This window comes from Planococcus citri, chromosome 3, assembly GCF_950023065.1.
Source record: "Planococcus citri chromosome 3, ihPlaCitr1.1, whole genome shotgun sequence".
NCBI classification, from domain to species: domain Eukaryota; kingdom Metazoa; phylum Arthropoda; class Insecta; order Hemiptera; family Pseudococcidae; genus Planococcus; species Planococcus citri.
In genome coordinates, this window is record NC_088679.1 from 15,789,266 (window position 1) to 15,816,738 (window position 27,473).

At 35.6% G+C, this 27,473-nt stretch overlaps 3 protein-coding genes across 3 annotated transcripts in view; 2 read left to right on the forward strand and 1 right to left on the reverse strand.

Annotated features, from left to right (window-relative positions):
* LOC135841264 (nephrin-like) overlaps positions 1 to 27,473 on the reverse strand; it is a 1,354,679-nt gene that overhangs the window by 1,046,559 nt on the left and 280,647 nt on the right. The window lies entirely within an intron of this gene.
* On the forward strand, positions 1,286 to 3,539 carry LOC135841571 (tubulin monoglutamylase TTLL4-like). The gene is made up of 2 exons (XM_065358583.1): positions 1,286 to 2,600; positions 2,849 to 3,539. Exons 1-2 carry the CDS (start codon positions 1,621 to 1,623, stop codon positions 3,465 to 3,467), a joined length of 1,599 nt encoding a protein of 532 aa, XP_065214655.1. The 5' UTR covers positions 1,286 to 1,620; the 3' UTR covers positions 3,468 to 3,539.
* Positions 12,763 to 26,955, forward strand: LOC135839759 (N-acetylgalactosamine kinase-like). Its single transcript, XM_065355950.1, has 8 exons — positions 12,763 to 12,983; positions 16,160 to 16,472; positions 16,540 to 16,750; positions 20,486 to 20,752; positions 22,969 to 23,109; positions 23,196 to 23,310; positions 23,379 to 23,568; positions 26,065 to 26,955. Exons 2-8 carry the CDS (start codon positions 16,174 to 16,176, stop codon positions 26,243 to 26,245), a joined length of 1,404 nt encoding a protein of 467 aa, XP_065212022.1. The 5' UTR covers positions 12,763 to 12,983; positions 16,160 to 16,173; the 3' UTR covers positions 26,246 to 26,955.

The window sequence follows — 27,473 nt, forward strand, 5'->3', positions numbered from 1 at the left end:
GCCTCCAGCGACTTTTTGAAAATTCCTGAAGCCTCCAGCAGATTTTTGAAACTTTAAATTTTCACAAAATTTCATCAAATAGAGATGGAAAGCTGACATTTACTCTACACTCCAATTTTAACACCCTCTGAAAACGACTTCTGGTGGATTTCAAGTCATTTTAGAGCCTTCAACGACTTTTTTGAAAATTACTGGAGCCTCCAGTAGATTTTTGAAACTTGAAATTTCCCCAAAATGTTATCAAACCAAGATGGAGAGTCGAAATTCGTTCTGCACACTAATTTCAATACGCTACGAAGTTGACTGCTGGTGAACTTCAAGTCTTTTTGGAGCCTCCAGCAACTTTTTGAAAGGTTGTATGACGTTTTTTTGGAAAATTGAAATTTCCTAAAAGTTGCTGGAAGCTTCAAAACCATTTGAAACCACCATGTAGTCTGCGAAGTAAATTTCAGCTTGCCAACTCCATTTGATAAATTAATGTTGGGGAAATTTTAAGTTTCAAAAATCTACTGGAGGCTCCAGTAATTTTCAAAAAAAATCGCTGGAGGCTCTAAAATTACTTGAACCCACCTAAAGTCGTCTTCAGAGGGTGTTAAAATTTCAGCTTTCTATCTCCATTTGATGAAATGTTGTGAAAATTTAAAGTTCCAAAAATCTGCTAGAGGCTCCAGTAATTTTCAAAAAAAATCGCTGGAGGCCCTAAAATTACTTGAACCCACCTAAAGTCGTCTTCTGAGGGTGTTAATATTGGAGTGTAGAGTAAATTTCAGCTTTCCATCTCCATTTGTGACGCGGCCAGCGATACCATACCATATGTCGGAAAACTTTTTTTTGAGATAATCGCGTTTTCATGGAAAAAGTCAGAAAATATCAAAAAAAATTTTTTTGTCGATTCATATACTATGAAGCCTATACTTTGGAATGGGTGTACCCACCGATCTCAAACACGTCGTTTTAGGGGGGTGCAATTACTCCTATTGTCATATGCCGGACTATAGGTATGTACTTGCGTGAGCTTATTTAATCCAGATCTTCCTACCATGGTCATGGCCGATATGCTAGCCTTGAGTGTAGAAAGACCCTATTCTCAAACTGAAAAAGAAGCCCTAGCAGCTCTCATATTACGTTGTCTGTTTTGAACCGATTGATTTGAAATCTGGGGAATTGAATAATAAACATTGAAATGAAATTCAATAAGTACAAAATTTCAATTTTTGGCAAATCGCAATAAACTGTATCACAACTCCAAGAGGGCAAACGAAGTTCTTCGAAGAGCTACCATAGATAGTTTCGGGAGTTCGTCCAAAATTTCCATCTTCTTGGAGCTGAGGGGAGCGAACAAAACTCAAGTTGCCAAGCAACATTGAATCCGCTGCACATGATATCGCACTTGCGTTCACTACGTACCCAGGCGTATAAATTCGAATCGGTAGGTATAGCTCACACGTTGTTATTAAAATTACCATAGAATATGGTTTTTTCCTTCCTCATCATCGGATGGTAATTGAAACAGTTTTTACGCCTGCAACTTTCGGTAGCCTAGAGAGCGAGTTTTCCATGCTAAATACCAAAACTCTCGAACCAAATTGAAAAATTTGGTAAAACAGCCGCACCTGAGATATGTTAGACTTTGATATAGACTTTTTGGATGAAAAAAAAGAATTCGAACATCCCGGCATAAGACACAGTCTTTTTCCGAACGTACCTCCTTACATACGTTTCTCGTACGCGCCCATTAAACCGTTTCCGTTACCGATTCAGTCTCTGATAAGATGGAAAAATAGCTCGATAACGCCAGAAATTGTTCGTCGAGTCGTCCGAAGCACCGGATTCCGCTTACTCGACGAATGCCGATGTTGGAGCGGCCTGTGGGGAAACCAAATGCGAAACACCGATTACCCGAAGCTGCACGAACATCAGAAATTCAATCATTTTCCCAGCACGTACCACGTCGGAAGGAAAGACTCGCTGTGGAAGAACATCAAGCAAATGAAACAAAGATACGGCGATAGGAAATTCGACATCGCGCCTCCTTCGTTCGTCCTGCCCGAAGAGAAGAAAACGTTTCGTATGCAATGGGAAAATGGCGCCAAAGATCAGTGCTATATTTTGAAGCCTCCGGCGAGCTATCGTGGCGAAGGAATTAAAATCGTCAGTAAACTAAAACAAATACCGAAGAATGAAAATTACGTTGCGCAGAAATATATTCACGATCCTTACTTGATCAACGATACTAAATTCGATATGAGACTGTACGTTTTGATCACGTCGATCGATCCTCTTCGAGTGTATTTGTACGATAACGGTTTGGCTAGATTCGCCTCCGTTAAGTACTCGTTCAATTTTCGAAACTTGGATAATCATTTTATGCACTTGACCAATTACAGTATCAACAAGGAGAATAAGAAATACCAAGCTAATTCCGACGTGCATGCTCGAAAAGGTCATAAATGGACTTTAAACACATTATGGAAGTATCTGGACGAACAGAACATCGATACTGGTAAGCTGAAAGAAGATCTCATCGAGTTGGTCGTTAAAACAATGATCAGCGTCGAAGAACCGATTAGTAAATCTGCCAGTCAGAATTTGAAATCCAGGTACGTGATTATTTCTCAGCCATCTTATTAATTATTTTTCTCTTTTATGATCATCGAAAAGGCAACACTGTTCTGCAAAAAGTTAGATTTTTTACCATCTTTTAGTAATCTTTTGATCTTTAGTGACTGATCCGAGACCATTTTCAATCAATGTTTACAAAATCTTCTCATTCTCTAGAATTAATTATTCTAATCAATTATGGAATTTTTCAACGTCAATAATCTTGTGGTTTTTCAATCGGTTCCAGGTACAACGCCTTCGAACTGTTCGGTTTCGACGTGCTGCTAGACAAGAACCTAAAACCGTGGCTCCTCGAAGTAAACATTTCACCATCGCTGCATTCGTCATCAAAACTCGACATAGCTGTAAAAGTGCCATTAGTTCTGAACGTTCTAAACATCGTCGGATTCCATATCCCAGTCAGCAAGAAATACTCGGAAAAAGAAGTAGCTTTAGATCTAGGCGCAAGTACCAACGATCGAATCTGGTTAGACAGTCGAATCTACTCGGTGACCGTTTCGAATCACGAAAAATACAAACATTACTCATTCGCCGAACCCAAGCGACGAAACGATTACCTCAACAAGATTCTGGAAGACTTGACACCCGAAGATGTCAGAATACTGATCGCGTACGAAGACGAACTAACGCAGATCGGATCGTTCATCAAAGTATTCCCAACGCCGGATAGTCACAAGTATTTTAAATATTTCAAAAAAGTAAGCTATTATAATTTACTACTCGACGCTTGGGAAACGAAATATCATATAGATCGAGAAGAAGGCAGGAATCTGCTGAAAACCTATTGCGAAAAAGAGCAACATTTGAAAGTTGCACGTGTTAATAGCGCGCCGCATGTTTTTTAACCAGATGTAAATTTGTTTGTACGTATAAGTATGTCGTATTTGGTATAGCGAATAAATTTGTTAATATGGTGATTTTGTTTACTATACGTCCGGTTTGGTTGAAATTTATTTTCAGGCTACTTGTTCGAAAATGAATCATAATATTTAGGAACTTATGTAGTTACATTGCAGATTTTCAACATGAATAAGTAGGTACCTACCTGCCAAAATCGTAGGTAAATCTACAGTTCACAAATAACCACACAAATACACCAAAATAATTTTTTTATACAAATTTTCAATAATTCAATTTTTTTCCTATTAATGTGCCTACATCTTTAGTCCGGCATAATGACAATAGGAGTAATTGCACCCCCCCCCCCGCCGATCCTCCGGGACAACTTTTTTCTTAAAAGGGACGTCCTAAGGAACATTTTAAAGCAAACTTGCCAAAAAAAAGTTGGCCTTACTTACAAAAATGGCGGCCATTTTGATTGACAGGTCAGCCGAAATCGCAGATTTTGCGTTTCAACATAGGACTTACACGAACTTTTTCAAACTTTACAAAGGTAGGTAGATCGAAAGATCATGCAAAAATTTATCACCTGTCAAAATTTCAAGTGCTAAAGTGCGTTTTTCGATTTTTGGTGAATTTTTGAAAATCGAATTTAGGCCAAAAATGAGGGAAAAAATCAAAATTTCACCAAATTGACCAAGAAAGCTGAAATTTGGGATATACCCTATTTTCGACATGCCAAATCGATTGGAAACGGTTTCAACGCGTTTGGAGCAGTTCTGGAGCCTCCAGCAGATTTTTGAAACTCGAAATTCCCACAAAATTCTATCAAATTGGAGTTGTAAAGCTAAAATTTATTCTAAAAACTAATTTCAATACGCTACGAAGTACTGCAGGTGAATTTCAAGTCGTTTTGGATCCTCCAGCGACTTTTTGAAAATTCCCGAAGCCTCCAGCAAGTTTTAGAAACTTTAAATTTTTGCAAAATTTCATAATGGAGATGGAAAGCTGAAATTTACTCTACACCCCAATTCTAACACTCTCTGAAGACGACTTCAGGTGGGTTCAAGTAATTTTAGGGCCTCCAGCGACTTTTTTGAAAATTACTGGAGCCTCCATCAGATTTTTGAAACTTGAAATTTTCCCAAAATATCATCAAACTAAGATGGAGAGTCGAAATTCATTCTGCAAACTAATTTCAATACGCTACGAAGTTGACTGCTGATGGATTTCAAGTCATTTTGGAGCTTCCAGCGACTTTTTGAAAGGTTGTATGACGTTTTTTTTGTGAAATTGAAATTTCCTAAAAGTAGCTGGAAGCTTCAAAACGATTTAAAACCACCATGTAGTCTGCGAAGTGAATTTCAGCTTGCCAACTCCATTTGATAAATTAATGTTGGGGAAATTCCAAGTTTCAAAAATCTGCTGGAGGCTCCAGTAATTTTTAAAAAAGTCGCTGGAGGCCCTAAAATGACTTGAACCCACCTGAAGTCGTCTTCAGAGGGTGTTAAAATTGGAGTGTAGAATTTTGTGAAAATTAAAAGTTTCAAAATTTGCTGGAGGTTTCAGGAATTTTCAAAAAGTCGTTGGAGGCTCCAAAACGACTTGAAATTCACCTGCAGTACTTCGTAGCGTATTGAAATTAGTTTTTAGAATAAATTTTAGCTTTACAACTCCAATTTGATAGAATTTTGTGGGAATTCGAGTTTCAAAAATCGGCTGGAGGCTCCAGAACTGCTCAAAACGGGTCGAAACCGTTTCCAATCGATTTGGCATGTCGAAAATAGGGTTTATCCCAAATTTCAGCTTTCTCGGTCAATTTGGTAAAATTTTGATTTTTCCCCTCATTTTTGGCCTAAATTCGATTTTCAAAAATTCACCAAAAATCGAAAAACGCACTTCAGCACTTGAAATTTTGACAGGTGATAAATTTTTGCATGATCTTTCGATCTACCTTTGTAAAGTTTAAAAAAGTTCGTGCAAGTCCTATGTTAAAACGCAAAATCTGCGATTTCGGCTGACCTGTCAATCAAAATGGCCGCCATTTTGTAAGTAAGGCCAACTTTTTGCTTACCTATACATACCTATATCAATAAGTAAATCATTTTCGAAAGTACACTCTTTTTTCATTCTTTCTAACTGGCTACAGTGCATTTTCAGCAATACGGTTGCAAAGCTTTTCCTTTTGCTGAAATCTTTCAAGTCTCTTTTTCTGCCAATCTTACCTAGATGATTATTGTGAAAATTGCCGAATAGTAGGTTGTTTCTTGCTAGAATAATTGTCGTTCTTTCGCAAAAAGTTCCAAAAAGTCTTCATTTTTTTCTGAATATTAAAATATTGCCCACGAGTCCCCCCCCCCTTTTTTTTTGCAAACAGTGTTGAAAAGTATCTCTTTTTAACCGAAAACTCAAAAATTTACCAATAATTGCTAAAAAGTATTGCTTTTTGCCAAAAATTACAAAGATTTTTCGCTGTTCACAAAAAAATTCGAAAAATCTCATTTTTAAAAAAATGTTTTCAAAGACCTGATGTTTTGATTTTTGCTAATAATACATAATGCCAAAAATTCTAACTTGTCAGCAATTCCAAAAAGTCGCTTTTTAAACTAAAAACACGCAAAAAAGGTCTTACTTTTCAAAATTTCTGATTTCTGCTAAAATTGTCCAACTGTATTTTGACAAAATTCTCGCAATTGTTAAAAATTTTAACCTTTTTTTTTTTTTACAAAAATTATACGAAAGGGTCATTCCACGTCAATTGGACCAAGAAGCGGTAGATGGGTTCGGCGATTTTATTGAAATTTTCCCTGTGGAAAGACCTTTTGAAGGGATGACCAATGGCGCAAATCGCAGCCCACTAGCCCATTTTTAACGGCAGCCAGGGGGTGTCAAAGTTTTCAGTGAATCTAAAATATCATCCATTTCAGCAGTGGATTACTCGATAACCGCGATACCTACCAAAATGGAACTTTTCCCCATAGTTAAAGGTTTTGAAAGGCATTTTGGTGGTATCATAAAAATCAGTGTTGCCACTTTTTTTTGTACCAAAAATTAGCTCAAAAAGTTTCAAAACGTAGTTTTCATATCGTTCCGACTCTCAAAAATTCTGAAAAAAATATTTTTATGGACAACTGTTCATGCTGAACAACACAAGGCTTTTGACGTATTACGGGTTGCATATTGGTTTGCCGGAACTTTATCGGTTTGGTGCCTTGGTGGATTGATTTCTGGATTAAGTCAAGCGCGCTCTATACGCACGGTCCTCAGCTGTACAAGTGTACCTACATGCTAAATGGTGGATTTTTAGCACTCCATAAATTATGTTCATTATATACTCAAAAACCAGAGGGATCAGCAAATGAATGAGATTCGAAGAACAATATGGCTTTATTCTGTAATCAATTTTGGCCAACGAAGCATTCTCTCTAGGAGCTGTTCGGGAAGAGAACCTTGAAAGAAACATTTTCAATACAGTAAAATGAGGCCATAATTCCATATGAATTAATATGGATGCCAGCTGTTCGCTGATTGCATGAGAGTTTTTGCTCATTGCTCATTAGACGTTTTCAAATCATTCTCCTGGGTTCAGGACTAGAAAACAAACTGAAAACTCCAACTGGAATTTTCGTCAGTTTTCAGTCTTTTTTGAGGCATTGTTTTTGCTACTTTATTTTTTCGGATTCAAACTTGAAATTTGAACTTCCCTCCTTTCAACTATCAAGTCTCAAATACTACCTAGGTAGCTACAACATAGTAGGCAACTTCTCGTGTATTTCTTTGTAATATCGTGGGTTCTTCAAAGGAATTTTATTCTGCAATATATTTTAGCCAACGAAACACCGGCTGGGAATCGTTTAGGAAAAGAACCTTGAAAGTAAGATTGTCAATTGTGGAGTAGAACCAGTTCGATATAACGTCACTTAATTCAAACTTGAAACTTGAAAAAATGCTTAATTTTCTCCCTATTCGAAAAATTGAAAAGAATCGCTAAAATTAAATATCGAACTTGCAATCGCAAATCACACAATTGATTTTGTTCATCTGTGCTTTTAGCCGATGGTCATTTTTCACTTGAAAAGCAAATAGTCAAGTTTGAATTCTATACTGAACATTTCTATATTTGACCCCAATTTTTGACGCCCTCTCCCCTAAAATTGATCTAGAAGGTCCAAATTTTCAGCATACAATGGGAGGTATGCCCCATGAGTGATTATTGTAGGTTTCAACCTTCCAACCCTATTTAACATCTCTCTAGGGTCAAAAAGTGGATTTTTGGTGTATTTCACGGGTTTATTAATTTTTCAGACAGTCTACAGCCCCTTCAAATTGACCCAGAGGGTCCAAATTCTCACAGTACAATGGGAGGGTGTACCCGAAGTGCCTTTTGTATGTTTCAACCTTCCAACCCTATTTTTACAGAAAGGTCATTTTTTTTAGGGGCGTAATATGATAGTCCAGTAACTTTAGCATTGAATAGTGAATCTCTAGGTGGCAAGCTGATTTTTGGTATACTGGTCCATTTTGATGTCCTGAAAACGAATCCGAGGAGTCCCCTACTGTGCCGGGTGAGCTTTCCCCCAAATTGTGGATTTTAGCCCCCCAAAATAGGTTTTTGGCCAATGTATCGAAAAATATCGACTCTAGCGCAAAAATGATTGAAGAATGTTGTTCTACGTTAAATTTCCGATCTATTGATATATCAACTGTCTTTCTTCCCCCCAAGGGGGGTGGAACTACAACCATTCAAAAAAGGGGGGTTTCCTGAAAAATACATAAAGGATATAGGTGCCTGAGGGGGGTGAAATGGTCCCCGAAAGCGTTCGAGTTGATATCAGCATGGAAGGTGGGTCCCATCGAGAAACTTCCGCGTGAAAAATTTCAGATCGGCACCACCTCCCCTTTTTGGGGAACCCCCCTTTTCTGTAATTTCAATACCAATTTTCTCAGCCCCATTTCAACCGATTTTGAAAATTTTTCAGTAAGTATGTTATGTATATTCATAGTAGGTATCCCCACAAAAATTTTCAACCCCATCCCCTCATATTTACTCCTCAAAATAGCGTTTTTCAACTTATTTCAAATAGTATAAATTGAGGGGGCTATGTGCTGTGGAGAGGGCTAGATGAGTGTAGCAAAAAATCTGACGTCATATTCGTGCTCAGCGGTATCGAATCATAAGAAAACGACACCCTACTCATTAATACTTGTTATTTTCCTCGAAATTTCCATTTTACCCCCAACCCTCCTCAAGGCACATTTTCACACCATTTTGAAGGGTAATTATGAGGGGAGGGGGTTGAAAATTTTTGTGGGGATACCTACTATGAATATACATAACATACTGAAAAATTTTCAAAATCGGTTGAAATGGAGCTGAGAAAATTGGTATTGAAATTACAGAAAAGGGGGGTTCCCCAAAACGGGGAGGTGGTGCCGATCTGAAATTTTTCACGCGGAAGTTTCTCGTTGGGACCCACCTTCCATGCTGATATCAACTTGAACGCTTTCGGGGACCATTTCACTCCCCTCAGGCGCCTATATCCTTTATGTATTTTTCAGGAAACCCCCCTTTTTTGAATGGTTGTAGTTCCACCCCCCTTGGGGGGAAGAAAGACAGTTGATATATCAATAGATCGGAAATTTAACGTAGAACAACATTCTTCAATCATTTTTGCGCTAGAGTCGATATTTTTCGATATATTGGCCAAAAACCTATTTTGGGGGGCTAAAATCCACAATTTGGGGGAAAGCTCACCCGGCACAGTAGGGGACTCCTCGGATTCGTTTTTAGGACATCAAAATGGACCAGTATACCAAAAATCAGCTTGCCACCTAGAGATTCACTATAGCCCCTATTTTTTTGCTAAAGTTACTGGACTATGACCCCAAATAGATAAAAAAGGTCCAAAATCATACCGTTGGTCAGTACTCTCATTGTGACCAACATATCCAAATTTCAGCTTCCTAAGTCATCCCATCCCCGATTAAGGTGGGAAAAACCACATTTGATCCCAGTTTTTGGCCCCCTCATCCCTAAAATTGATCTAGAAGGTCCAAATTTTCAGCATACAATGGGAGCGTGCCTCATGAGTGATTATTGTAGGTTTCAACCTTCCAACCCTATTTGACCTCTCTCCAGGGTCGAAAAAGTGGATTTTTCATGCTATTTTACGTGTTTTTCAATTTTTCAGACAGCCTGTAGCTCCTCCAAATTGACCTAGAGGGTCCAAATTTTCACAGAACAATGGGAGGGTGTACGCGAAGTGCCTTTTGCATGTTTCAACCTTCCAACCCTATTTGACCCCTGAACAGGGTCAAATGTGTTTTTCAATGTTTAGGATAGCCTACAGCACCTCCAAATTGACCTAGAGGGTTCAAATTTTCACAGTACAATGGGAGATCCTGTTGAATTTTATAAATGCGGCATTTAAAACATAATTGGTAGAAGAAGTACAAGAAGTTATTCCAAATTGTACATCCGCTATCAAAGACAAGGTTTGTGTGACCGACATATATTGCAAAACGCAGGAAGGCTACGATATCATTGTCGAAATGCAGGTTGCGCATTACCCAGCAATCAGCATTCGTAAAACGAATAGTTTATTACTCGTCGCAGAGATTTTACCAGCAAATACAAGCGGGTGCTTCGTATGATCAGCTATGCCCAGTTTATATGATTGCAGTGTGCTATTTTTTCTAGTTTATTTTATTACAAGTCGACCAGTTGCGGAGAATTCCGCAACAAATTCTACATACAATGTACATACATGACGTCATTGTGAAAATAATGAATTTCGTGTCAATCAATTCTCCATTATTTGATAGAAGTTATTTCAATAAGTTAATTCAATGAAAATACTCTTGAACTTGACTATATGCAGGAGAATGGGAAAAAAAATTCCAAGTGGAGAATTGCAAAAGTTTGATTCTTTTTATTCAATTCCATCTATAGAGGACCTGGACCAGTGGACCCCATAATTTTTTTATACCATAATAAGAAAATTTTATCTTCAAAATTTTAACCAAAAAAAATCTGAAGCAGAACCCTTAACCTAAGCCTAAATGGGTCAGTTGTCATTTGTCAATTTTTTCCAGCTGTCCAGTCCAGTTATAGAGAAACAGAAGTTGATGTTTTTCTAAATCACCATCATTTCATTTCTATCAAATTTGAGTATTTGAGATAAATTGATGAATATTGAATATTTACATTCCCTAGTAAAAAAAAAACCAATGGTTTCAAATGAAAATATCATGGGGTATTTCTTCGAAACCATTAACATTTTTTCTATCAGGGGTTTCTCTCATGAATTCGTGGGTGTTTTATTTAAAAAAATTTTGAATAAATTGCCTAAATAAAAAAAAATTATGACTTTTTTTATTTTTTGTAAGCTGATCCAGGGGTGCGAACTGCGAACAAAAAAAAAATCGTTCAATTTATTTGCTCACTATTTATTTTTATTCTCAAAAAGAACTTCAAAAATGAATTGACGATGATTTGAAAAATTTAATAATTCAAAAACGAAAAAAAAGTCTTCGTATGACGTCACACAAATATCAACCTAACCCAAAGTTTCATTGTTTATTGTTTCCAAGGTTTCAAAATGATGGAGGTACTGCGGATCTATTTCCGTGATTGAAAACCAAAAATTCCAAAATCCAAACATTTTTCAATTACAATTTTTTTTGAAGAATGTGAATTTTCAAAAAGATTCGAAGGCATTCGCTCAGGTACGAAGGTTTCTAAACGTCAAAATTAATTCGCAAAAACCAAAAACGGCCGTACAATCGGCGCAAAAGGTACCAAATGGCTCCAATTAAGTTTTGTGTATTACCTAATAGTTAGATTTTTATTCAATTAAACACTTTAAATTTTATATTGAAGTTTTAAAAACTTCTTCGATTTTTTTTTTTTAAATTGAAAATAAGAATGTACCTATAGGGCTATAGATGCTCTTTCAAGTTTCAACCTTTTCAGTTTTTGACCGTTTTTTAAAATTTGCAAATTGAAATTATAAAGTACAATGATGACATTTTTTCAGTTCCCATTTTCAATCATTTTTTACATCTAATACTTCGAATATGAAAATAAAAATTGTACTTTCAGCCTACAATTCCTTTTTTATGTCTTCTAGCAAAATGAAAATGAAATAATTATGAATGAGCAAGCGTAGGTACGTCAGTAAAAATGAAAAAAACATTGAGTATTTAGAAGCAAAAAATGCTCTTATTGCGGATTTTAAGAAAAAAACAAGCCATCAGCTATTCGCTGATTGCAAGAGAGTTTTTGCATTTACCTTTTGCTTATTGGGTGATCTAAATTCGAATGCTGTAGGTATGCTTTTGAATAGTTCTTCAACAAATTTTGATGGTATGATCAATATACTTACTTAATCTCACCTCAGACATACACGAAATATCGTGATTTATTTTATTTTGAAAAATCATTAATTTTTGTGAATTTACCCCGTTAATTCTTGTATAGATACTTGGAAAGATGCCCGACGACAATATTAACTATCTACAATAAAGTTTTGAATTGAAATCGGAATTTAGAAATAAATAAACGTAGCTAATTATTTTTGCATATTGCTTAGCATTTTAAAAATCTACACGATGACGACGATGACGACGACGACGACCATGAAAAAGTGGTTACAATAGAGTTTTTTCGACTCTAATGATCAAAAACAGAAAAAGTAGAAAGGGCGTTAATTTTTATTTTCAATTGCAAAAAAAAATCGAATCTACGTTTTTTTCCGTAGCTTTCTATGGTCATTATAAAAAGGCCTTTCCTTTTTCAAATAAAATTTTCTTCGAAAATGAAAATGAGAAACATGAACTTTTATTCTTTCAGTCTTCAACTCTTTTTGTCATGCATTTCAGCAAAATGAAATTAATAATCATGAACGATCGTGTTAGTAAAAATTTTTTTAAAAAACAACAACAACAACGAGTAGATAGGTATTCAGAACCAGAAAATGCTCATATGTTTGGACAGAAACATGATGAAGAAAATCAACAGTTAGTAGTGTATTAATTTTCATTGTAATGAATTTTATAAAAGCTGAAAGTTTACAAACATCGAGAACGAGAATGTACTTTGTAGCAAGGCATCATTCTGAATTCAATCAGCTGATTAGGTGATACGCGATTACGCGAACGCGATAATAACCAAAAGAACTGAACTACGGACTGAATCACTTACGAGATTCGGAGTTCGTTCGCCGATGTTCCAACTGTTCCAACAGGTGTGGCGCGCTAGTGTGCTGCCATTCATATCCCAAATAAACAACAACAAATAATGCCGGTCATTGAGGTCGAGTAAATCATTGATAATTAATTTATAATTGGAATATTTGGAATAACAACGCAGGATTTTCATTTTGTTCGAAATGTATGATTGTGTTTACACATTTAAAATGATCGTGTACATATTGGAGAAATAAATTCAGCGTATCAATCATCATACTTCCTACTAGGTATTTTGTTCGAAAGGCGAAAAATTTGATAAGAGCTTTTAGGTAAGTTTTCATAACTCAACTCGTTATTATTTTCTATCGTCCCCAAATGTTTTACATTTTGAATTATGTACTTCTTTAATAATTCATTACCTATTGCCCGGCAATAATTTGTCTTTAGAAACTGAATTGAACTGATAATCTGAAATTTTCACCTTTGCAAAAGCACCGAAATGAGACACTGATAAGTGATGAGATACATTTAGTCAGAATTTCCAACTATTGATGCTTGATAAGTAATTGTAATTGATGATCTACTATTTTGTGATTATTGAATTCCAAAAAATCTATTTGATGAGCCAACATTGTTCAGTTCAGTATCAGTATACTTATACAGAATATAAAGTAGCAGTAGGTATAGCATGCTGCATGTGCATGATTAAATTATTCTATCCCTCTCAACGTTCTATTTAATGACCATCTCAACTGCTTAATTGACTTGATTATGGAGGAAAAATTTATTTATGGGTTTACTTGTGTGCTTTGTTTTGTGTGTTTGTTTCGGATCACAGAAGTTCAATACTCCACTTTCTACAGCCGAATAACAATAAGACAAGACGATAATAAGTATAGGGCATTTCAAACTACGTCATCCAAGCCACGTGATATAACGAACTGGTGTGTAAACCAAGTCGAATAATACACAGTACTGAATGGAGAATCGTTTTGTGCTCGCTGTTTACTAAAATTACTCAAAATGTTCAACGAACACATTGATATTTCAATACTGCAAAATGTTCGTAGTTTTATCATCTTTAGTAAAGTGATATAGAATCTATATCACTTTACTCTTTACATTGATTTTTTTCCCGAAAGCTCTACCTTTTACCGTTCAAATTTAGCTTTATCTATGTAATAGGTAAGCTGTGGCCTTGATTATTATTGTTGTTAAGTTTGGTTGGGTTCGGTTTGATGGTTTATTTACTATCGGTCTCAGTTCTGTGTATGTTCTGTAGTTCTTCGGTTTCTTCAACTTGACTGGGGAAAAATAATTTTCAAGTGCTTAACTTCCAGGGAATGCATTATTTTTTGAGTTCATACCTAATTCGTTCTGCTTTAATTTTTAAAGACTGTACCTACCTATTTTAATAAAAAATTAACGTGTCAGAACAATGATTCTAAAATAGTTTTTTATTTTTGTGCGTTTAATTACGAGTAATTTTTTTTACAAATCTTGTATGTGGCATCGAATATTTGGATAAATTTCAGCAGTATTACCAAAATACAGTGATGGAAAACTGAAACTGAAACTGAAACTGGTTGAAAACTTGAACTGAAATGGAGAAACTGAAACTAGAACTGAAATGAGAAAAACTTAAACTGAAAATTGAAAACTTGAACTGAAAAAAATAAAACTGAAACTAAAAACTAAAAACTTGAACTGAAATGTAAAAGTTTTGCCATTCACTGAATTTTGTCGACAAAATCATCAATCTATTCTCAAATTGCTCTTCGAAAAAACGTTAAAATTACGTTTTCATGATTTCAACGAAGCAAAATCTCAGAATTTTGGCCCAAAAAAGCTCAATTTTGAAAGTTACTGGTAAAATCGAGTGAAAAATTATCGAACTCTCGCTAATGTGTTCCAAATGTAAATTCTTCAATTTATTTGAAAAAATATGCGTAATCGCCTTTTTCAGGGGTGGCCAAAGTGGAGGGCTCTAAAAAAAGGGTTCAAAATTACGAATATACAGGGAGCTTACTTGAATTTTTCAATTAGGTTATTGAATACATGACTCAAAACGTTACGTTTGGCGCAAATCGCAGGTTTCCAGCTATCCAGGGGTTCTCAAAAAATCCAAATTACAAAAAATTGGAAATTTGGATTTTTGAGTACCGGCGCAAAATTTTATTGAGCTCAAAATTCGGGTGGGATGGGGGTCTTTCAGATACTAATAAACTGTAGAAAGCTTTTTAGGGGGGCTCAAAGGGGTAGGTTCAAAATGGTGGTTTCAAAATTTTTCAAAAATTAAAACCCCCCAATTTCTGCCTCCGAGGGTCGAAATTATGGAAAAATTGCCTCGTATAATATTCAACGGGTTCAAACAGATATTTTACGTTGAAAAAGTTCTTGAAAATAATACTCAGTGGTTCCAAAAATTATTTTTTCATTTGCAACTTTGGGGACCCCTGGAGCCCAAAAAATAGTCATTTTGGGTTAACTAACCACGGATTCGTATTTGGGGCATTCATTACAACATTTTAAGAGTGGTTCAATCGATAACTGTATGTCTGGGGCTAAAAAATGGCCTTATCAATACGCCTCCTTTAGAAAAAGTTGAATTCAGAAAAACCAAATGGCGAATTCTCTCAAAAAAATTGATATTGTTCTAATTTTTGAACAACAAATTATCCAATCTTTTGCCCTCGCGTTATCAGCCTGGGTCAAATTCAAATGTCAATTGTCATTGTCAATTTGATTCTCTTCTCAGGGTTACAATTTCAAAAAACCTATTGAATTTGAAAAATGTTGAGATCAGAGAAACCTAATTTTTTCATTAAAATTGATGTTGTTGTACTTTTTAAATCACAAATTTGCCAAAACTGAAAACTTTTGGCCTCGCTTTGCTGGGGCCATTCAAGATGCTACTTGTAAGTATACAAAAAATGCAAATTTTTCACTTTTTCTGAACAGAACTGATGAACTGAACTACTGGATCTTCAAAGTTTTTTGATACTACAGTGCTCACTGCTCAGCACGTTAATTAAAAAATTTTGATTATTGTGGCAAAATAACAATTTTTTGTCGGCAAAAAGACGATGCAATCCTCCTCCCAAGTAGCATACTATTAACTTGTCTTTTTTTCAGCCCCCAGGCCAGGATTTTATCTGCACAGCCCTGCATATTTATTCATAGACTACTTAATTTTTGAGTTTGAAATGTTTGAATTTGAAATTTGAAGTTTCTGTTGCCAAGTAGCAAGTTAGATTAATGTATGAAAAAATTCATTCGTTTTGAACCTTAATAAATGATGAAAAATGAAACTATAAAAACTTGAACTGAAAAAATCAAAACTGAAAACTGAAACTAAAAACTTGAACTGAAAAAAATAAAACTGAAACTAAAAACTGAAAACTTGAACTGAAATGAAAAAGTTTTGCCATCACTGCCAAAATATTTTGATATATCGAATCATCATTATTCTAATTTTAAATTCATAACTTCGTTCTGTTTACAGTTACATTCAAAATAATGGGCGATAAAATTGAAATGCTAACATCAGTAGATAATGAAGTAAAAGATATGCTAATCACAGTGGACAAGTCTTTTAGAAAAAAGTACAACTTGGAACCTGATTTTTATGTACGAGTTCCTGGTCGTGTAAATCTAATCGGCGAACACATAGACTACTGCGGATACTCGGTATGCCCTATGGCAATTAAACAATGTATCGTTGCTGCCGTCAAATCGAGATCCGATTCAAGTTTAATACTGTCCAATCACGAGAGTGCAAAATACCCCGATTACTCCAGTAAAATTGGTTATCTAGAGTACGTGTTGATTTTTTTGCGAATGATTTCCAATATCGACTTTTTAATTCATCTTTGTACTTTTTAGCGTCAATAAAGATAGTACTACCACCGGTTTCGGTCCCAGATGGCACGATTACGTTTTATGTGGTTTAAAAGGTGTCGTAGAATCCGCAAATGTAGCTCCGACCAAAGGATTAATAATTCATTTGTATGGAAATATTCCTGTAGCCAGTGGCCTTTCGAGTTCCAGCGCATTAGTTTGTTGTGCTGCTCTTTCGTTGAGCGTTACTCTGAATGTATGTTTCATCTATCTGGGTAATTCTCAAAAAAAAAGGTCAATTTTGATGTGCATAATTTTGAAAAATAAAAATCATTTTTTTGGAAAATTTCAAGTGGGAATCATTTGTATAGGTGTCCCAGATCCCTGTTCTAGTGTTGGCCTCAATTCAATCCCCCCCCACTGTGGACCCCAGCCCCCCTAAAACAGCGATAATTAGGATTCGACCCTCATCGATGTGTAATAGGGTGGAGCGGAAAAAATTTATAGTCTTCGATTTCGCTGAAATTAAAGTATGTTGGAGATTTTGAATTGAAATGACCCCCAAAAAATTTTTAGCCCCCCACGTGCCCCTGCGGTGGAACTGTGGCCCCCTAAAGTAGGGTCATTTTGGAAAAATACGCTGTTTTTCGAATTTAAAAGTAGCAATAATCATTTTTTTCGAAAACGGGTAGCACTCAAAAGTTGCGATTTGAGATGACAAATCGAATGACGTAATTGGTTTTTCGATTTGACCCCCGCTAACCCTCCCCAGTTTCGTTTGAAAAGTCGCGAATCGGCGTTTTTTTGCTATTTTAATCAAAAATACAGTCGATTTAGGATCCGAATGCGATTTTATGATTGATTATTACTTTTCACATTGAAACAAGTGAATCTAGCTCGTATTCTAATCTCTACCCCTCCCCCTTTCTTGAGCCCCCCCCCCACATTAAAAACTCCCCTGCCACCTTGAATATCGTTCCAACAAGAAAAATCACGTGATAAAAGTTGTTTCTTGAACATTTTTCTACATTTTGGTTCTAACAAAAACTTTATTTGGCGCCACCGTTGGGCCCAAAATTCCCAAAAACCATTTCCAAAAAAATTCAAAATCGCATTTTTAACGTTTTTACGAAAAATTTGTACTTAATCAATGAAGAGTGAAAATTTTCAATTTCAAAAGTTTCCATTACAGACTACCCCTGTTAGATTTTACATACTCGGTTAAGTTTAAAATTTTGAATGAATGAATGAAGATGTTATTATTTATTTTTTTTTCAGTTTTCATAAAGATAATTTTTAATTACGTACTTATGGTACCTTACTGATTGATCGCAAAAAAATGGAAGTACGTTGTAAATTACGTTCAAGATACAAATAATAGTGGCCTATTACAGACATTTACCGTTTTAGGAATTTGAATCCTCACACTTCCTTTACTCAGTTTTGTATTATAATTGTAATTCAATTTCAAACTTCTCGTATGCATTAATTCAGATCCATGATGTTTAGCTCCGAATTCTGTTTTTTTATTCTTCATTATTTTAGTCGTGTATTGAAGGTGCTTCACCATAAAAAAATATTTCCCATTTATAATTTGCTGATTTTCAGAAGATAATGAGGATTTAGAAGTAATTTTGAAATGAACAGTTGATAATGTTGATGTGATATGCGTGAAGAGGGCTGCATAAACGAGGCATGGGAAAAAGAGAAATGAATAAGTACCAAATACTTAGTTCTGAGCACGTCCACATTTCTCGATTACAAATTTTTAATATGTAAAAACGTTAAAAATGCGATTTTGAATTTTTTTGGAAATGGTTTTTGGGAATTTTGGGCCCAACGGTGGCGCCAAATAAAGTTTTTGTTAGAACCAAAATGTAGAAAAATGTTCAAGAAACAACTTTTATCACGTGATTTTTCTTGTTGGAACGATATTCAAGGTGGCAGGGGAGTTTTTAATGTGGGGGGGGGGCTCAAGAAAGGGGGAGGGGTAGAGATTAGAATACGAGCTAGATTCACTTGTTTCAATGTGAAAAGTAATAATCAATCATAAAATCGCATTCGGATCCTAAATCGACTGTATTTTTGATTAAAATAGCAAAAAAACGCCGATTCGCGACTTTTCAAACGAAACTGGGGAGGGTTAGCGGGGGTCAAATCGAAAAACCAATTACGTCATTCGATTCGTCATCTCAAATCGCAACTTTTGAGTGCTACCCGTTTTCGAAAAAAATGATTATTGCTACTTTTAAATTCGAAAAACAGCGTATTTTTCCAAAATGACCCTACTTTGGGGGGCCACAGTTCCACCGCAGGGGCACGTGGGGGGCTAAAAATTTTTTGGGGGTCATTTCAACTCAAAATCTCCAACATATGTACTTTAATTTCAGCGAAATCGAAGACTATAAATTTTTTCCGCTCCACCCTAATGTGTAATATGTCAATTGATATGTTTTCGAGGTCGTAGAATTCGAATCTGCAGTTATTTTTTATGTAAAGGTGGGGGGTGAGGCGTGGGGAGGGGGAAAACGTCAAATTTTGCTTATATTATCGTGTAATATGTCGATTTATGTTTTTCGGGCCGCAAAGTTCGAATCTGGACTTATTTTTTTGGTAGGGGTAGAGGTGAGGTGTGGGGAAGGAGAAAATGTCACATTTTGCTTGTATTATCGTGTAATATGTCGACTAGCTCGATAAAAGTACAGCTGTCTGAAATTTGGCCAAGTCGAAGGACAAATGGGCGCTGGATAAGCCGAAGGACAATCTAAACGTTTTTTCGTTTCTAGCCTTACCTACTGGACATTATTCGATTTTAAACACGTAATAAATGTGTACTTATCATGTAGAATAACTTCCCTTTCTCAATTATCGTTTTTGGCGGGTTCATCAGGGTAAATAAGAAGGCAAGCCGAAGGACACCGATTTTGCGAAATATCATATTTTCAGAGACAAGTACGATCAGAACGAGCTGTAATGTAGTTTTTTTTTAAAAACAGTGCGGGGTAACATTTCTATGAGAACAGTGAACCAGTGCAGCCACTCGCCAGAAAAAAATGTTGGATTGGGAAGCTACCAAAAATAATTGAAAATTGCTCTAAAATTTGCGCAAAAAGTGTGTGACAGTTTTCAAATGTGAAATGTGAGCTTCCTGTGGACTTATTCCAATTGCTATTTGCACAATAATGGACCTTCCTGTTCTATGATAATGAGGATGTGTCAATTTTTCCCCAAAAAAATGAAGTTCATGACACTTTATAACATTCATTTTCAAAAACATGGCGTGAGACAGCCAAGTCGAAGGACATTTGGGGTATAAAATCGAATGTACACCAATGAAAGGAGAGGCTAAAAATCTCAATACCATATGTGAAATGTGTGGGGGATGATCCTTGAATGGACCAAAAAAAAAAAAAAAAAAAATGAAAAATGTCATGCCAAAACCTTTGAGAAATGTGCCATGTACACGATTTTTACCTTTTTTGAGAATTACCCATCTGCATAAATTTTCATGGTTTTTCAATTTTTGAAGTATTTTGTAGTACTTAATTTGACCAAAGTCAAAGACAATCAGGAGAATCCCGAAGTATTCGAAAAGATTTTTTGTCGGCCATTATTCAATAATAGATCAGCCGTTTTTTACGTTAAACTCATGAGTAACTACCTGCACGTTTTTCAACAGAATTCACGTTCAAAAAATTTGAACCCTATTTTTCAAGTCGATTGTGGAGAAATTCTCCTAATTATTAACTGAAAACTGTGTTGAAATGCAAGGAAATAAAATTCATTGTCAAGTTGACTCATGTTTAGTTTTCCTCGACATTGGTTTCATGATCGAAAAAAAAAACCTCCGTAATGAAATATTTTCATTGCCAACATAAAATCAAAGTTCTATTAATTAATATAGTGCCGTGAAGTTGAAATTAATCACAACTCTGGGTAAAGATTTTATACCTATTTATTTTACAATATTGTCGTTTTATGTTTTCTATAGTTATCTCCAACGAAGAAAAATTTAGCAGAGAAATGTGCGAAAGCTGAGCGTTACATTGGAACCGAAGGCGGTGGCATGGACCAAGCTATAATATTTAACGCGAAAAGAGGAACAGCGAGTCTTATATCTTTCGATCCGCTGAGACTTACCGAGGTACAAATACCCCCCGCATGTACATTTGTAATTGCTCAAAGTATGGTACAAAAAAATAAGGCAGCTTCGAACGATTTCAATTCCAGAGTGGTCGAATGCAGATTGGCATCTTTGGTAAGTTCATCGACGCGACGCACACTGGACCAGGGGAGGGGGGGGGGGGTCAAAATCCAAAATTCGCAAAAAAAAGTTGTGTTTGGTATCAAAATATATGTTTTTCACCTCCCTGAATCTATTTCTCGAATCATTTTTGTGAAATTTCCCAAACGTGGACCAGGGGAGTGGGTCAAAATCCAAAATTTGTGAATAAGTCGTGTTTGGTATCAAAATGTATGTTTTTCACCTCCCTGACTCCATTTCTCACATCATTTTTGTGAAATTTCCCAAAGGTGGACCCGGGGAGGGGAGGGGGTGTCAAAATCCAAAATTCGCAAAAATGTCGTTTCGATATCAAAAATCAAAATATATGTTTTTCACATCCCTGAATCCATTTCTTACATCATTTTTGTGAAATTTCCCAAAGATGGGCCAGGGGAGGAAGGTTGAAATCCATCTCATTTTTTGGAAATTTCCAAATTTCAACCCTCCCCCTCCCATCCATCACCCCTTGAACCCTGAACCTCGGAATGTAGAAATTGTCATGTCGCACCTCGGGAGTAATAAGGTCACATCACAAAAAAGTGAAATTTTACAGCAGAGTGGTTTTCTTTTTTTTAAAAACTTGATTCATTATATCAACTTATAATTAATTGTGAGGAATGAATAGCACCTCATTTTAAAGATCTGGTATCCTACTTTCATTTAGCATAAGAACACTTTGAAAAATGAAATCTTAAAGAGGAAATATTTCAATGTTTGGAAAACATTTTGAGTTATAACCTTTCATTAAAGTTGATGTGGAGGGGAAAGGAAGCGTCCAAAAAAATTTCATGACAACAAAGTTGTAGAGAATTAAATTTCCAATCGACATAATGTCGTTAGTTTTTTTCTAGATTGCTCAGTTTTTGAGTTTTTCTCAAAAAACTAAAATTTCATGATATGTGCAAATTCATTTTTCTGAAAAGTGATCAATTTAAAAAAAAATTTCCATTTGGTACAAACCAATAAAAAATGCACTCCTTGTGACTATTTCTAACTGACAAACATTCAAAACAATCAAAACTATTTGTTAACACTTTGTATGTACGAAATTTGCTTAAAAAAGGTGGAGTTTTTTGAGATGTACCCTTATAACTCCAAACAACTTGCAATGTTGTTGAGATTTTGAGTTAGGCCATTTGCATTTTTTACAAGATCTAGATAATGTACCCAACTCGAAGTGTAATTTTTGATTGAGGGGGGTCATACAAATCCCAAAAATGCAAAAACATCAAAATCAATGTTTTTTGAGATGTGACCTTTTTACTCCCGAGGGGCGATGTGTAAAATTCGAATTCTACGCTTTTGAAAACGTACATATCGATATATATATGATCATTTTTTGAAAATTTCAATATTTCAACTCCCCCATCCCCAACCCTTCAAACCCTAAACCTCAAAACGTAAAAATTGTGTGAAATTCGAATTCTACGCATTCGAAAACCTACATATCGATATGCATAATAGTTTTTTTGAAAATTTCCAAATTTCAACCCCCTCAACCCCCCTCCCCTTGAACCCTGAACCTCAAAACGTAAAAATTGTGTGAAATTCAAATTCTACGCCTTCGAAAACCTACATATCGATATGCATAATAGTTTTTTTGAAAATTTCCAAATTTCAACCCCCTCAACCCCCCTCCCCTTGAACCCTGAACCTCAAAACGTAAAAATTGTGTGAAATTCAAATTCTACGCCTTCGAAAACCTACATATCGATATGCATAATAGTTTTTTTGAAAATTTCCAAATTTCAACCCCCTCAACCCCCCTCCCCTTGAACCCTGAACCTCAAAACGTAAAAATTGTGTGAAGTTCAAATTCTACGCTTTCGAAAACCTACATATCGATATGCATAATAGTTTTTTTTGAAAATTTCCAAATTTCAAATTTCAACTCTCCCAACCCCCCCCCCCCCCTTGAACCCTAAACCTCAGAACGTAAAAATTGTGTAAAATTCGAATTCTACGCCTTCGAAAACCTACATATCGATATGTATAATCATTTTTTTGAAAATTTCAAAAATTTTGAACGCGTACCACCCCCCTCTCTGTGGGGTTAGGGGTAAAACTGATATCAAAATCGAATTTGTCGTGAAAAATTACGTACAGCATATTTTATTAGGCCAGTCCAGTGTGCGACGTATGGATTTTCATTCTCGTGAGAATGATCTACATTTCGAAATTGTTTTCAGATTATTGGGAAACATTATTTAAAAAATTGGAAGAAGTTTCCTAGATTAATGGATTTACAAAAGGAATTGAAATTCGACCTCGGTAAAATGCTAAAAGTTGTTCAAGAGGTGTTTCACGATGGACTGTACACGAAATTAGAGGTGAATTACGAACGACTTTTTTTCACTATTTTTAAATCGTCAGTCTAAATTTTCAAGTTGAATATGTGAATTGGAATTTTTTATAGGTGTGTCAGATACTGGATATTAGCGAAGAAGAACTGGAGAATAAGTTTTTAACCGCGAATACTCGACATTTGAATACATTCAAATTGAAACCCAGAGTAACGCATGTGTTCGCAGGTAGAAAACTGTGGCTGTGGATTTTTACGAGAGAATTTTCACCTATTCTAATTACGTATTTATTACAGAGGCTTTAAGAGTGGACATGTTTTGTAGTATTTGCGACGGTGCGAAATCAATCGACAAGCTTGGTCGATTAATGAACGAAAGCCATTTCTCTTTGAAAAATTTGTACGAATGTAGTCACGTCGAACTAGAGAAATTGGTGACGATTTGTTCACTGAATGGCGCTTCGGGAGTTCGTCTGACCGGAGCTGGGTAGGTTTTGTGTTTTGTACAGTTTACCGATGAGTTATTTCTTTTCTGATTATTTGAATGTAGTGTTTTTCTCCTTTTTCGCACATTTTATAATCAAATAATTTCACCTTTTACAACACGAACACTTTTTATTCACGAAAAATTAAAATTACAAATACATTAAATTTTATAAAATGAGACGCGTTTCGGTCGTCGTAGCGACCATTATCAATCACGAATGAGATGAAAACTGCGAGATACATTGTAGAAGATGCGTTGGGAAATTATCTAAGGGAGGGAGGGGGGGGGGCGATAACAAGAACATGACGAAAATGCGACGTAAATTATGATCGAGGCAGGCTGGGTAGGGGTTGACTTAAAATAGAAAGCAGAGAATCGATAATGCTGTTCGGTGAAATATCATTGACCATGTTGAATTGTGTAGAATTTTCATGGCGTTTTATTTCCAAGAGTTCAAGGGTGTTGAGTCGATGTCCTTTTTCGGCTGTATGCAGTATCGCTACGCCTGAGTCAGGTATAAAGTCATGTCCTGAGTTTATTAAATGGTCCGCAAAATTACTTCTCCCAAGATGTCTGTTTTTCCAAGCTGAGATGTGTTCTTTTATCCTTATTGTAAAACTTCTCCCAGTTTGGCCTATGTAAGTTGCAGAGCAGTTATTGCAAGACAATCGATAAACGCCACTTTTTTCCATTTTCGGAATTTTGTCTCTGGCATTGCAAAGCAATGACCCTAGCGAATTCGTTGATGAGTAGGCAATTTGAGTATCACGTGTGTCGCTACTTTTGAACACCTGGACCAACTTTGAGGTTGAAGATACGTGGAAATTGAATTTTTTGAACTTTTTCTTATCCTGGTGTACTGTGTTGATCAACGTAGTGTTGTTGTTGAGTAATTTTTTGAACCGTATACGATTAAGTAATTTAAATACAAGCTTTTTAGGGTATCCATTATTTTGAGCGATGTGGATGATGGTGTTGAGCTCTTTTTTGTAGGCCTTGGTTGAGGAGAAGGGGGTATTTAACAGACGGTGTATCATATACTGGATACCAGAGGTTTGATGGGAGTGGTGATGGGCTGAAGTACTGTGGATTAAGATGTCTGTATAGGTAGGTTTTCGATAAACGTCAAATCTGCATTGATTTTCATGTAAGGAAATCGATAGGTCTAAAAAGTTCAGAGTTTTTCCACCTATTTCCATTGTGAATTTGATTGATGGAAAAATGCTGTTGATTTGTGTCAGAAATTCATTCAATAATTGTTCGTCACCATTCCATGCACAGAAAACGTCATCCACATATCGAAACCAACGAGTTACATTTTTAGCCAATGGACAAGTCGCAAAAATTAGACCTTCTACATGTGCCATGAACATTTCGGCCATTTTTGGGGCAATAGGACTGCCCATTTGAAAGCCATTATCAAATTTGAAAAATTCTTCACGAAATTGACAATAGTTTGAGTAGAACAGTAGGTACATGATGCAAATAAGCTCAGCTTTTTGTAATGCCAAAATATCCGATGATAAGATGTGTTGCTCAACTATTTCAGCGCATTCTTTTAATGGGATGCTGGTATACAGAGCTGTGACGTCGAAGCTGACTAGAATAACGTTGTCCGGAAATACAGTGTTGGATAATTCCTGAATCAGTTCGCTTGTGTTCTTAATTTGATGTTTAGAATAAAAGGTAATATTTTCATTCATATATCGAACGAAAAACTTGGCTAGGTTGTATAGTGGCGTGCCTACAAAACGTATCTTCAACCTCAAAGTTGGTCCAGGTGTTCAAAAGTAGCGACACACGTGATACTCAAATTGCCTACTCATCAACGAATTCGCTAGGGTCATTGCTTTGCAATGCCAGAGACAAAATTCCGAAAATGGAAAAAAGTGGCGTTTATCGATTGTCTTGCAATAACTGCTCTGCAACTTACATAGGCCAAACTGGGAGAAGTTTTACAATAAGGATAAAAGAACACATCTCAGCTTGGAAAAACAGACATCTTGGGAGAAGTAATTTTGCGGACCATTTAATAAACTCAGGACATGACTTTATACCTGACTCAGGCGTAGCGATACTGCATACAGCCGAAAAAGGACATCGACTCAACACCCTTGAACTCTTGGAAATAAAACGCCATGAAAATTCTACACAATTCAACATGGTCAATGATATTTCACCGAACAGCATTATCGATTCTCTGCTTTCTATTTTAAGTCAACCCCTACCCAGCCTGCCTCGATCATAATTTACGTCGCATTTTCGTCATGTTCTTGTTATCGCCCCCCCCTCCCTCCCTTAGATAATTTCCCAACGCATCTTCTACAATGTATCTCGCAGTTTTCATCTCATTCGTGATTGATAATGGTCGCTACGACGACCGAAACGCGTCTCATTTTATAAAATTTAATGTATTTGTAATTTTAATTTTTCGTGAATAAAAAGTGTTCGTCTTTTCTGATTCATTAATAACCTTATGCGAATTTGATTTTCAAGTTGGGGTGGATGTGTGGTAGCCCTTGTGCCATTAGCCACTGCCGAAGAATTTGTGAAATCGGTCAAAGCGGCCTTCTACACCGGTAAAGTACCAGCTTCGGTGAACATAGACGACTTGATATTCATTACTAAGCCACATCATGGGGCTGCTGTGTTCCAGTCAGGTGCTGTTGATTATTAATCTTGTCTTCGTTGTTGTTATTGTTTTGTTAATCGAAATTATTAGTGAGAATTTATTTACGAATTTTTAATTCGATTGGCCATTTAATATGAAAAGAAAACTTTCTTGTCTTTATTTCTTCATTTCCTGTAAAATCATTCTTCCCTGCATATTTTTTGTGATTTTCATAACCATGGTAGAAATGTGATATTTTTTTAGTATGGTTTTGTGAAATTTTGCGAGAACTGAACACCATTCAACTTTCCTTACCTGTGAATTATGATCTCAATGCGCATTTGAAATTTTCCTCATTTGTTTTTCGTGTTTTTTCCTTGTCAACATTCTCGATTATTCGAGTAATAATAGCCTTAAAATGTTGAACACATTTTTCATAATACAATTTCAACTTTCATTCCTCGATCATTAATTAAATCCATGTTTGGTTTTATTTATTCATTGAGTATCGATACTTTGATAGGTACTTTCAAATTACATTTTAATACAAATTTCTGTTTGTTTCATTCTATGCAGGTACCTACATACATATTATAATGTTTTGATTAAGTTGTTTTTTTCTCTATCTGATGAGATAGGTTTTCTACCATCACAGTTATTTTTATTGTAATTTTTTTTCATTTGTGCTGGTTTGTTAACATAAATAACTGAATCATATACTGTACTGAATATCCTTAGGGCTTAAAATACCTATGTTTTAATAAATCATCTGTATTTTTGAATTTATTTCGTTGAAATTCATTATTCATTAAATATGAATATTGTGGAGAATGACCAGAAAATATCAACGCCGTTTCAGGAAAATATTTTCCCAAGTTTAGCCTTTTTCGTCATCAAAAATCAAGGATAGATGAAAATTAGAAATTGGGAAAAAAACTATCAACAGAGTGCTCCAGATCAAGAATTAGGTTGGCAGCAAACTTCTTGGAACAGTCTTACATCATGCAAAATCTCAACGTGAATATATCAGTGGTGTTCAAGTTTCAAAAATGTTCTAGAGGCTCCAGAACTGCTCAAAACGGTTTGAAATTGTTTCCAATCGATTTGGCAGGTCGAAAATAAGGTATGTCCCAAATTTCAGCTTTATAGCTCAATTAGGTAAAATTTTGGTTTTTTTTCTCATTTTTGGTCCAAAATTTGACTTTAAAAAATTCACCAAAAATCGAAAAATATATTTCAACTGAACTGACCATCCTTATAGGAAATTTGACGTAGAATAATTTTAGTTCAATCA

What these genes read in the sequence shown, in the direction of transcription:
- LOC135839759 (XM_065355950.1), top strand. Translation starts at nt 16,174, where the DNA reads ATGGGCGATAAAATTGAAATGCTAACATCAGTAGATAATGAAGTAAAA. An exon ending in AGTAAAATTGGTTATCTAGA is followed by an intron (nt 16,473 to 16,539) that starts GTACGTGTTGAT and finishes TGTACTTTTTAG; the next exon opens with CGTCAATAAAGATAGTACTA. An exon ending in AATGCAGATTGGCATCTTTG is followed by an intron (nt 20,753 to 22,968) that starts GTAAGTTCATCG and finishes AATTGTTTTCAG; the next exon opens with ATTATTGGGAAACATTATTT.
- LOC135841571 (XM_065358583.1), top strand. Translation starts at nt 1,621, where the DNA reads ATGTTAGACTTTGATATAGACTTTTTGGATGAAAAAAAAGAATTCGAA. An exon ending in AGTCAGAATTTGAAATCCAG is followed by an intron (nt 2,601 to 2,848) that starts GTACGTGATTAT and finishes AATCGGTTCCAG; the next exon opens with GTACAACGCCTTCGAACTGT.